Source organism: Leguminivora glycinivorella, chromosome 13 (genome assembly GCF_023078275.1).
Source record: "Leguminivora glycinivorella isolate SPB_JAAS2020 chromosome 13, LegGlyc_1.1, whole genome shotgun sequence".
Lineage (NCBI taxonomy): Eukaryota > Metazoa > Arthropoda > Insecta > Lepidoptera > Tortricidae > Leguminivora > Leguminivora glycinivorella.
Window position 1 is genome coordinate 22,048,305 of NC_062983.1, and position 12,156 is coordinate 22,060,460.

General features: G+C 40.2%; 2 protein-coding genes across 2 annotated transcripts in view; one reads left to right on the forward strand and one right to left on the reverse strand.

The window, feature by feature from the left end:
- Window positions 1–110: 110 nt before the first annotated feature.
- Window positions 111–9,364, forward strand: LOC125232590 (radial spoke head protein 6 homolog A). The gene is made up of 13 exons (XM_048138316.1): window positions 111–357; window positions 631–820; window positions 1,267–1,392; window positions 2,104–2,192; window positions 2,462–2,549; window positions 2,677–2,758; window positions 2,833–2,966; window positions 4,019–4,138; window positions 5,306–5,459; window positions 6,152–6,297; window positions 6,745–6,959; window positions 7,552–7,696; window positions 8,850–9,364. Exons 1-13 carry the CDS (start codon window positions 227–229, stop codon window positions 8,946–8,948), a joined length of 1,719 nt encoding a protein of 572 aa, XP_047994273.1. The 5' UTR covers window positions 111–226; the 3' UTR covers window positions 8,949–9,364.
- The window catches only part of LOC125232589 (ribosome quality control complex subunit NEMF homolog), a 21,140-nt gene continuing 18,285 nt past the window's right edge, over window positions 9,302–12,156 (reverse strand). The window contains exons 16-18 of the mRNA XM_048138315.1: window positions 11,234–11,392; window positions 10,785–10,906; window positions 9,302–10,489 (exon numbers count right to left, since the gene is read on the reverse strand). Of these exons, the coding sequence (XP_047994272.1) occupies window positions 10,291–10,489; window positions 10,785–10,906; window positions 11,234–11,392 (480 nt within the window). The 3' untranslated portion in view covers window positions 9,302–10,290. The remainder of the gene's footprint in view (window positions 10,490–10,784; window positions 10,907–11,233; window positions 11,393–12,156) is intronic.

The window sequence follows — 12,156 nt, forward strand, 5'->3', positions numbered from 1 at the left end:
AAACCAACCTCATCTTTTTCTTTAATTTTATATATACAAACTTATTATATATGATTTAAAGAAATAATTTAAGTGTCATCCGTGACACACTTAAATAATTGTATATTATTGAATTTCATTGATTATTTTCATACAGTTATTATTATATTTCCATCTTTTCCAGATGAAAAAATAAAATAAGGGTCGTACTTTTAACTATTAAAGCTATTTTAATAACTATCCCAAAATGACACAGCCTTACATGTGCGAGCCGGAGCTGATAGCTGCCACAGAAAATATACTGCCGGACCTAAACAACGATTTAATTCTAGCCAAGAACTTCCTCAAACAACAGAGCGCAGCTACAGGAGACTCGTTGTAAGTATCTGATGATAAGTGTACCAGCTTTGATTCCTGTTAGAACTGATTAACTCATGTAAATAATGGAATTACCCTTTAAAACTGTTACTGTGACAGACAAGCATATACGGTCCGCCTAATGGTAGTAAGCGGTAACCGTAGCCTATGAACGCTCCTGCAACTCTAGAGGTGTTACATGCGCGTTGCCGATCCTTTAGAAATCCGAGAATCTTTACCATTTGCCTTGACATCCTAGAACTCCTACGAGATAGGTATATCCTACTTCCGTAGATATGATCACATGGTAGACCTCGTGCAGAAGATTCTAACCACAAAGCCTCCGGACGTCGTGGATAACTTCGAGCACTACTCGTGGGGCGTGAAGCTGGACAAGTTCCGACCAAACTTTGATCTGCTGAATGATGTTTATCTGGCACCGGCGCAACTCACCACCGTGCGGTTGCAAGAGGAGATGTACCGGGTATTGAATATTGCTGATTTATGTAAAGTATACACGAGCCCCTGTTTACTGATAGAAATAGAAATATGGACCGTAGTAGGCCACTCACTACAACGGCGAAAGTACCGTGCGTCTAACTGATACAATTTAACCGCACTTCCATCAAAGAATGAGCTGCAGGTATGTGGAAAAGTCTCCACAAACACGGATTGGATTTTAATAAAAACAAGTATAGGTAGTTTTATACCAAAAAAAATTATCACGTGAATGTGAACAATTGCAAGCCTAGTTTAAAATTGTTGTTCAACTGAATACGCTGTTAATGTTTAATGTTTTACTTAGTTTAGTTCTGATTATCTACACTTAGGTACACGAATTTTTCTCATATATAAATTGTAAACGGGACTTGCAATTTAAATACATATGTAGTATAAGTTCCTTTGCTCATGAAAACGGCTTTAATCCAGCTGGTGGCGAGCAAGTGCGAAAAGATGGACGGGATGGACGAGGAGGAGCAGGAGTTGGATTTGGAAGAGGAGGGCAATAAAGCTCGTGTAGCAGATCTTATGGAGCACAATTATTATTTCCGAGAGGTGAGAAATGATGTTGCAATTTGTTGAAAGACCTAAGTTTAATTACCTATTATGGGCATAATAACTACTATGGGTTAGTTTATTATTAATTATGGAAATAAAAATATTATTATGCATAACTTGCATATACGAATTTGGGTGCGCAGAATTTCTGTTTATTATCTTTTTAGAAGTTGAAATTACAAAATGTTATTCAAAATAACAACTGACATTTCGCTGTCGCACATTGAATATTACTTGTTAGAGACATCTAGTAGCGATACGTTGAACTAGTTTAGTTACTGCCACCTGTTGGTGAAAGTAGTTGTCTTAGTTTACCTACGTATTAACAGATGGCGTTAAAAATTATTCATAGAGCTGACATCTAGTGCTGAGTAGTTGAACAAAAGTGATAGCGACATCTAGTAGTGTATAGAAAAACTAATTAGTTTTTAGAACTGCCACTAGATGGCGCAGAAATAAATAGTTGAGCTGCCATCTAGTAATGAAATGAACAACCAATTTAGTTATTTCTTAGATTAACAGATGGTGTTGTTATAAAAACTTGTATTTAAATGTAACTGGAAGTCTCGGCATGATTATTCTGTCCACTTATAGATGGCGTTAGTTAAGTAACTACAGTAGAGTGTCCTGTTGCAGCAGAATAAAATTGCAGATAAGAGCAGAATGGTAGGTATCATTATAAATAATAAAAAATGATATTATTGACAGGGTGGATACGGTCTGCCGGCCAGCGAGTGCTTCGCTGTGTTCATAGCGTTGAAGATGCTGGGCATCAAGGAGCCTGTGTCAAATGTCAGGTAAGAAAACTGGGAACATTTTTGTTTATTAGGTATAAGAGACGTGAAAGGTGCGTATTTAATTTTTTAAGCTTACAAATGTCATAGGGCCTGTACAAACGTTCGTATGGTTCCTCTTTCAATTCTTGCCTGGATTAGAATTTATTCCGCTAGGTATGTCAGACTTTAGCAACATTTTTGTACTGTGAACTTACTGTAAGCATAGCGTAAAATAAAGAGTAGGTAGCTAGTGCGATTTCCTCATTCACGGACACCTATTTTATCTACAGATTTTTCGGTAAAATATTTGGCACGAAACAGAATTACTACATTGCAGAATCAGATCTTACTGTAGACGAGCTGGATAGAAGAATAAGGGTGAGTAAATTTTCAATGACTCTTATTATGGTTGACAATTATACTGATGAGATTATCTGGCAGGCAATCATAGTAGCGCGATAAATGATAGCAAATAATTTAATGTTTTCTTCTACACTTTGTATAGGAATTCGAATTGAAAGATATGCCTGGGGAAGGCGAGGATATGGAAGATAAGGAGGAAGGTGCAGACGAACACAAGGAATTAGGTAAATATATTCAGCATTTTTAGTAATAAACTTCTATTTAATTTCTTACCAAAGTCTGTTTGTATCATCTCCAGAAGGAGAAGGCGAAGCTGTGGAAGACAAGAACAAGGAACCTGTACCTCCGAAACTGCCGCCCATTCCCGAGCCCACGTGGCAACCGCCACCGCCCATCCCGGTGGAGAGGCCTGGCCAGGGAGTCAACAAGAAGGTACTTCATATACTAGGGGAGACTGGGTATAGAAGTCACACGGGTTGGTTGTCACAGTGGCCATAACTGAAATCATAACCGATGTCAAAAGATTGCGATTGCGATAGCCTATATTTTTTGACACTGGTCAATAGGGTGGAGCGAAAAAACACTTTTCTGGAATTAGCAAACCTAATAGTTATCAATCAATGCCCCTTAGTCTATGAAGTCTTTGTGCAAATTTTCATTTTTTTAAATCAACATCTTCTGCCTCCGCATTAGGGTTGAAATTTTGAAAATCTCATACATACCTAAAAATTCAACTTTCAGATAAAAAAAAAATTCGACAGTATTATATTTAGTATATATTATTGATACATATCATTATGAGAAACTACAAAAAGTTGCGAAAATAGCGGCAAGAATCGCCAACGTTTGTCTAGCTTCAGTACATTCGCCAAAATAGCCGCTAAAATACTGAAAATTGACGATTTTTAACACTATTTTCGCAATTTTTGGTAGTTTCTTGTAATAATATGTATCAATAATGTATACTGAACATAATACTGCCGAAAAACATTTTTTATCTAAAAGTTGAATTTTCAGGTTTGTATGAGATTTTCAAAATTTCAAACCTAATGCGGAGGCAGAAGATGTTGATTTAAAAAGCTGAAAATTTGCACAAAGGCTTCATAATTGATAACTATTATAGGTTTGCTAATTCCAGAAAAGTGTTTTTTCGCTCCAGCCTACTGGTCAATGAACTCACCCGTGTGGTTAGTTGTCAGTTATGGCCGCTGTGACGACCAACCCGTGTGACTTCCATACCCGGTCTCCCCTAGCTCCTGCTAAACTTTATATCGTAATCGCATTAAGGTCATTGTCGTTCATCACCGAGCCCGCGTGATAACCTCTGCTCCGCCACTTGTCTATTCGGATCGGAAAAGCCTACCCAAGGCGTTAGTAACTGATGTCTGGTAGACTATTAGTCGTTTAGAAATTAGAAATAATTAAAAATAAGGAGGCGGTACCATATAAACTTTATTTTAGTATTCATAGTAATACGATTACAGGTGTACTGGGTGTGCAACATTCCCGGAGAGGCGTGGACGTGTCTGCCGGACGTGACGCCGGAGCAGATCCGCGTGGCGCGGCTCACTGTGCGCTGCATGACTGGGAACTTGGACGCGGAGGTGAAACATTTATCATAAACCCCATACTCACTCCCTAATATGCCTGCTTACTGGTTGAGATGTCTGTATCACAACTCTTCTTTTGTATTCTCTCCCTGATGCCAATTAATTATACTCTGTCAAACAAGTCTCTCAGTAAATAAGAACAAAGAAAACTATAGGTATCCTTTTCTCTAGCACCCTAAAGAAAAGGATGCATATAGTTTTCTTTGTTCTTATTTACTGACAGACTTGTTTGACAGAGTATATCAATGACACGGTATACGTTTTGCAAAAGTAAATCTTCCCATCATTATCTAATTAAAAAGAACGCTGGCCGTTGATGATAACATAACAAGGCTTGTGACCTTTACTACCAAGAACTACAACATATAATGGCCATCAAAATCCCGAACGAGTTAAATACATATAGAATGTGCTTCGAACTCTCCTAAGGGACCATCCACACTCATAAGACGCATGTCTCGAGGCGCGCAACGGACGTCTCCGCCACGCCGCCTGAATGTAATTCAAAAAACGTCTCCTCAGTACATTTTGTATAGGAAGGACGTAAGACGCGCCCCCAGGCGGCGCGGCGCGCGCCACGCCACCGCCACGCTGCCTGGGGCGCGTCTTACGTCCTTCCTATACAAAATGTACTGAGGAGACGTTTTTTGAATTACATTCAGGTGGTGTGGCGGAGACGTCCGTTGCGCGCCCCGAGACACGCGACGCTTAAGTAGGAACGCTGCCTAAGATGGATGGATGGACTTAAATATATTATGTAGATCGATCTAGAGCGCGATCGAGGGAGCAGGAAATCATCTGCTGAAATGTTGTATACCTACCAACAGATAACTATTCTATGGGTGATTCCACTTTTCCTTGCCTGTTATTGTGCCATGGTTACGGTCCCCTGAGTCACGCTGGTTTTATGCAAAATTATGCTACTGAAATTATGCAAGCGTGCCTGTAGTCCATGATTGTAGGTGGCAAATTAAGGAAAGGGCTTGTTAACACCAGAAAAATGCATGTTTGCATAGTTTAAGTAGCATAATTTTGCATAAATCAAGCGTGACTCAGGGGACCATAACCATGGCAATAACAGGCAAGAAAAAGTTGATTCACCCCTATACAATAAATAATTTTCATAGTCGGTAACTGTAATAATTTAGCGTCCTCATGTAGATCCAAACGTTCCCGCCGTTCGACGGCACGGAGCGCAACTTCCTGCGCGCGCAGATCGCCCGCGTCCAGGCCTCCACCTCCATCTCCCCGCAGGGCTTCTACACCTTCGGCTCGGGGGAGGAGGAGGAGGACATCGACATGGAAGAGGGCATGGGTAATTCTTTAGCCTTACCTCAGTTTTCCCCGCACAGAGACTTACATTTAACCACTTTAACTCCTTGTTCTTAAAATTTACGAATATTCATACTCACGTTTGAACTTTTTTTAACCCCGACGCAAAAACGACGGGGTGTAATAAGTTTGACGTGTCTGTCTGTGTGTGTGTCTGTTTGTCTGTGTGTGTGTCTGTCTGTGTCATCGTAGCTCCCGAACGGATGAACCGATTTGGATTTAGTTTTTTTTTGTCTGAAAGCTGAGTAAGTCGGAAATATTCTAAGCCATGTTTCATGAAAATCAGTGTACTATGTCGCGGACGAGGGTTTTTTCAAAATTTTTATTTTGTGGTTAGGTTAGTTTATACAATACGTCGGTGGCAAACAAGCATACGGTCCGCCTGATGGAAAGCGTAACCTATAAACGCCTGCAACTCAAGGAGGATATCTAATTATGGTATAGTTTTTTTTGCATATTGTGTAGTTTTAAGTTTATTACGAATAAATATTTTCATTGATTGATTGTATAAATCAGTCATAGTTTTCTTTTATGCAATGGATTTCTAATGATCGTGATTCAACGATCAACTATCCTGGAAAATATCCTGAACAACCATTCTCATGCACCAGAGAAACGGTTAATTATATAAATAAATAACAACTGATCAAGATATTCCTAATGGTTTCCTTGTAGGCGACATGGCGTTTAACCCGAACCCCTTCTACCGAGGCCACACCATCAAGGACCTCATGGACCCCGACATGACGTACTGGGTGCACCACGGCCGCCACATCCTGCAGCAGGGACGGACTATCTGGTGGAATCCCAACGCGGGGATGGTGAGATTGCTACAATTTTGGACCATTTTAATAAGTGGAAGTGGTCCATAAAAAAAATATCTATGTTTCTTTCGGTTGCTATTTTGCAGTCGCTTTCGTATGCTATTTTCTAATAAGACAAATGAAGGCCAAAGGGCTTGAAAGCAAGGAGTTTCAAAACACTGCGCAGTTGTAGTACTCTATTAGATTCAAGATTCAAGATTCAATAGTTTATTCATGGTAAACACATAATTACCTACATAAGTATTATATACAATTTTACAATTGATATTTAAAAATGTATGACGGGTTTACCACGAAATGGTCCCGCCTCAGCATAGATGCTGACCCAGGGGTCAGCGCTGATCTTCCGGCGAGACCACTTTGTGGGCCACGAACGCAGCTGTACGGCCTGCCCCTCCGAAACATCTGAACGCGGAATTACAAGAAAATTTACTGCCTTTTTAGGACGAAGCGCTAGAAGAAGAGGACGATGAAGGTCCGCCACCCATAGCGCCCGAGACCGGCCCCTCGCTCATGTGTCCCCTGTCCGAGGACGGCCGTGTCGAGGGGCTGCGCGCGTGGACGGCAAGAAAGAGCACGCTGCTGGCGCCCGAGCGGGCCGTGGTCACCATGCGGAGTACGGTCTGGCCGGGAGCCGTCGCTTACGCTACCGACGGAAAGTGAGTTCAGTGGGAAAGTAGATAAGTAACGAATAGTTTAGTCCTTAAGATTATCGGGGTAGGTAGTATTTATTTAGAGAGAGAAAACATTTTCCAGTGGTCTTATCATAAAAGTACTCACAAATTATGAGATTTATGATATTTGAAAACGACTAACAGATGCACCATCCTACCAACTGCGCCAGTAAAAAAAACTATCCAAATTTTCATACATGAATGAATGAATGAAATGAATGAAATGAAATATTTATTTTCCAAGTAGGCATATTACAATGCGCTTATGAACGTCAAATAAAACATGAAACATCTAAGTAGGCAGGCTTCTTTTCCACACGCCGGACCATAAACCTAGCGCCACATGTATAGACTCCCGCACTCAACGCAAATTATACTGGACTGCCTGTTGCGGAGAACTGGGGCCCGTTTCTCGAAAGGTACAAGCCTTGTATTACAAGTGCGCGAACTGTCAATTCGTATGGGTTGTCATGGAAACACACTTGTAATACAAGGCTTGTACCTTTCGAGAAACGGGCCACTGGACTTAAATCTATCAATAAGTTTTGTAAATGGACCAATGTCGACCTGTTCCCAGGAACTCTGAGTGCATGTACATCGGCTGGGGCCTGAAGTACCAGCCGCCGAACTTCTCGCCGCTGCAGCTGCCGCGGCCGCAGGACGAGTACCCCGTCGGGCCCGAGGTCATGGAGATGCAGGACCCGTCCTTCGCCGACGAGGAGGTCAGTGTATTTTAAAGTTCGTGATTTGGGTAAGGTCTACGGGTAAGTGTGTCATAAGGCCAGACACACTTAAAGGTATCGACCTTGTATTATCCAAGGTACGCGATAAATGAGGTTAAGGTGACATAGTGCGCCTAGCGGGCAACTGCGCTTACCATAAAACATCTCGAAAACTACCAATTGAATACTATAGTGACGTCTTACATTGTTGTTACAGCTAAATAGTAGATAGTTTTCGAGATGTTTTGTGGTAGGCGCATTTTGCCACCTTAACCGTGGTAGTCTTGAAGCGGAGACGGCACGCCGCAGTTAATATTGTGTTAAGAGATCGCGCTGTTTCGCACAAATTCATTAGAATAGAGGGAATAAACCTATTTGTCCTGATATACCGCTTCAAAGTAAGAAGTATAACGTAATCCTACCGACTACGCCAGTCATTAAGTCCCATTGTTTGATTATGAAAGCCTGACCTACTACCTGACTATTGTCAGGAATGCGCTGTTATTCTGATGTATGGGTGACAGTTCCGTATAGCACGAAGAAAATAGTTCTAATGTAATTTCCCAACATGGTGCGTAGTCATACATCGTCACTACTTTTAAAAAATCTCGTATCTCACGCTGTTCCTCAAAGTTAAAACGCAGTAAGTCTATATACATTCCATACATACTTACTACAATTTTCTTTTCATTAACAGACGAAGATACAAGTTTTTTAAAAAGTAGTGACGATATTTCTGGTCAGGCTTCATGTAATGAATAGGCTAGTTTCCTACTAGTCAAATCAGCTTCTTTTTATGAACTGTCAAAACGATTTGCTAATATGGAATTACTATGAAATACTGAGGAGTGACGTCACGGTCAATTCATTTACTTTATATCTTTCTCTTTGACTTATTAAATAGAAATTATGTTTAAAAATAACTACTGTCCATATTTTTCTTCTAATTATGTGGTACTTTATTTCGTGCACTGCATAAAATATTTTATTTTAAGTATAGGAAACTAGCCTATTGCTGTTTTTGATCTGAACAAGTCGTTTGGAAGAAAAATAGGGATATTCCTTCGTCGCACACAAGCGCTGCTGTCTGTACTGTACATCGCATATTACTCGTATAATTACTTATGTTGCGTGACTGGTAATGTTTGCGCAGGCGTACCGCATCGCGCGCCTGCCGCCGCCGATCCCCGAGCTGCCGGGCGAGGGCATGGGCGAGGGCTTCGGCGAGGAGGGCGATGAAGAGGAGGACTAAACAATGTGCTCACTAGAGTTTATATTCCATTGACTATGCTAGCTATCACCAAACTTAAGCAGAGCAGAGCCGTGGCTAAGCTATTACAGTAAACGGCGATAAAGAATGCACATCGGTCTTTGGAAAGAGACAATTGACGTCACATAAGTAAGAAAGAGACCACGCTCTACGAAGACGAAAACTGTACTTTTTTCTATTTTTTCACTAGTCTCAGAGTTTGCCGCATACGAGGGTATGTAGGTATCGTTTATGCACACGTGGACAATAGAGAGACAGGTAAACGATGTTTATGGTATGAATGAAATTCATGATTTAGTTTGGAGACTGTCTATATTAGTTATGTTTTATATTTGTGTGATTCTGTTTTAATTACGTGCAGTAGGTATTATTTGAATAAAACCATTATTTATAAACAATAGTATATTTTACTTATCAACAAAAACATCACGATCGTCAGCATTTTATTGTTGTATTGTAATATATAATTGAATAAGAACTGTTAATTCAACACTGTGTAAACATATTAAACATATGTGAGTATGCTTAGTAAAACGTCCCACTTTTCCGGTTACCATTAAGGCGAGATTTACTTGTTATTACTTTTATATGAATAAACTAACAAAGCGGCTTTATAGCAATCGACAAAGTGGGACGTTTTCCCGTGCACACTCACATATGTATATGTATGTAGATTACGTGCTATAGGGAAGGAAAACAATTGGACGGTTATATAAATATCAATGACACAAAATGAAAAGTCAATAAAAATAGAGATAACGAGACTAATATCAAAATTAATTATCCACAATTTCATCGATCGTATTAAACATTTCGCGATTTATTTATTTTTTGGAACACGGGAATCTGTTTCGCATCTCAAATAACACATTTCTTAAAAGTACATTGTATTTGCAGTTTCTGGTTTAATTCTATAATATCACGGTATTTTATCACTTTTGCAAGAGTTACAAAAGTCACACTCGAGCAGTGTTTCAAATATAGCAAGCTAGCAAGAAGCTACTAGGTAGAGTACAAAAAATACAAGTTGTAGGATAAAACAATAAAAATGTACTGATTATTTGGCAAGCAAGAAAAATAGTAGTTTTCTGAGCTGTGCGTATTTATAAAGTTCTAAAATTGAGATTGATAAAATAAAAAAGAGGCACTATATAATTCGTAAAAATATAGTGATTGCCTGAAAGAGTTGTGGTACTATTAAATGGTGTTAAAGTAAACACTAAAAATAGTAAGGAGTCAGTTATTAAAAACAACGCAAACATGTCTTAAACAAAGGTCATTGTTATAAAAGTACCAGGGCAACATGAATCTGTAAGAGGTCTCCCTACTTCTTATGCTTGTGCAGCTGCGGCGCGGACAGCTTGACCTTCCCAGGGAAGTTCCTGGCGACGTTCTCCTCCTTGACGGCCTTGAGCAGGTCCCTCTCCCGCGGGGAGCAGGCCTTCTCGCGAGTGAACACCACCACGGCTGTCTTGGCCGCTTTGCCCCGCTTGCTGTTGCCTGGGGTTAGCTTTACTTTGAACCTGAAACGTTGACATGTGTTAACTTTTCGATCTATGAAAGATCAACATGATAATGGCCGACCTCTCGATCTTCAAATGTAGAAAACAGGGGAAGCCTTGAGATGAAAATGTGAAAATGTAAAGTGACTCTATTTACATGATGCTCCTCTTTTACATTAGAAATAACTTTGCAGATACCGTTGGCTGTCGGTGGGCTATTCATCCTCACAACTTGGTACCAGCTTCAGATATTTCCTTCCGAAAACATTCCAACCCATCAAAACCAACAAGGAGATGATGTAAAGTAGCAACTCACTTGTAGTTGTGCAGTGCAGAGTAGGGCGCTACCACGGGCACGGCGAACAGTAACTCATCTTCTGGTAGAGGGCAGCCGGTCAGCTGGTCCAGTATTTCCACGTCCGCGCCTTGCTGCTCTGGCTAAAAGTTTAACAACCGTGTTAAAATCGTATAATATTTATGACAAGCAGGAATGTGATATAATGGAGTCATCTCGTACACGAAAACATTTTAATAAATTGCTAAAAAAAAGGTCACCTCAAACTGACGACGTAGTTTAAATCTTGGCTTGGCTAAGAATCATTTTAATTGTAAAATTAGTTAAATTAAACCTCGGTTCCTTCTTCAGTCTTCCGTTTCTTATGCTCCGCTAAAGTATCTGCGGTGCGGGTTGCAGTATCTTCGGCCCGCCTGACTTACCGCTCACTTACGCTCTAAATAAAGTGTGTATAAAGTAAAATGTCAAACCTCGTTGTCCGCTTCCACTTCCTCAGGTTCCTCGTCCTCCGCTTCGAGTATCTGCGGCGCGGGCTGCGGTATCTTGGGCCCCTTCGTCTTGCCGGGCTTGCCGCTCTTCGCTGCTGCCTTCTTTTGGCTTTTCTTGGTTTCTTTTAGGGCGTTTCCTGACTAAATAAGCAAAAATAATGATATTAATATCCCAACGTTTAAGATTGTGACTATCAATTGAAATGCAATTAAGTATTAAAACAAGCTGGGAGTAAATGATTCTCGTGACACGATTTCAACAACTTAAATCTACATTTAGACATAAGCTTTGCCAACAACGGATGGTCGGTCTGTATGAATGGTCATGTATTCAATCAGTAATTATAATTTTACCTTATGACTAAAAAAAGTCGCACATAACGAAAAAAGCCCACCAAATAACAATATTAAATTCGGAAACTATGTTATGCTTCCACAGGACAACCCCATCTTTAGAAAGATGCAATTCTGTACAGTCAAGATTAAATGTAGATGCGGACAATGTGCCAAAAACATATCAGAATATGTGTATGCATAAGCAATAAAGCCGTGTATACATCTTCTAGCACTTTGCATCTATATTTAATACCTTTACTGTAAATACTTTCACTTCCCCGTTGGCCACTTTTTAACCCCCGACGCAAAAACGACGGGGTGTTATAAGTTTGACGTGTCTGTCTGTCTGTCTGTCTGTCTGTCTGTCTGTCTGTCTGTCTGTCTGTCTGTTTGTCTGTGTGTGTGTCTGTCTGTGGCATCGTAGCTCTCGAACGGATGAACCGATTTTGATTTAGTTTTTTTTGTTTGAAAGCTGAATTAGTCGGGAGTGTTCTTAGCCATGTTTGATGGTAATCGGTCCACTATGTCGGAGGTTATTCAAAATTTTAATTAGTTTTTTTTTTAATAAA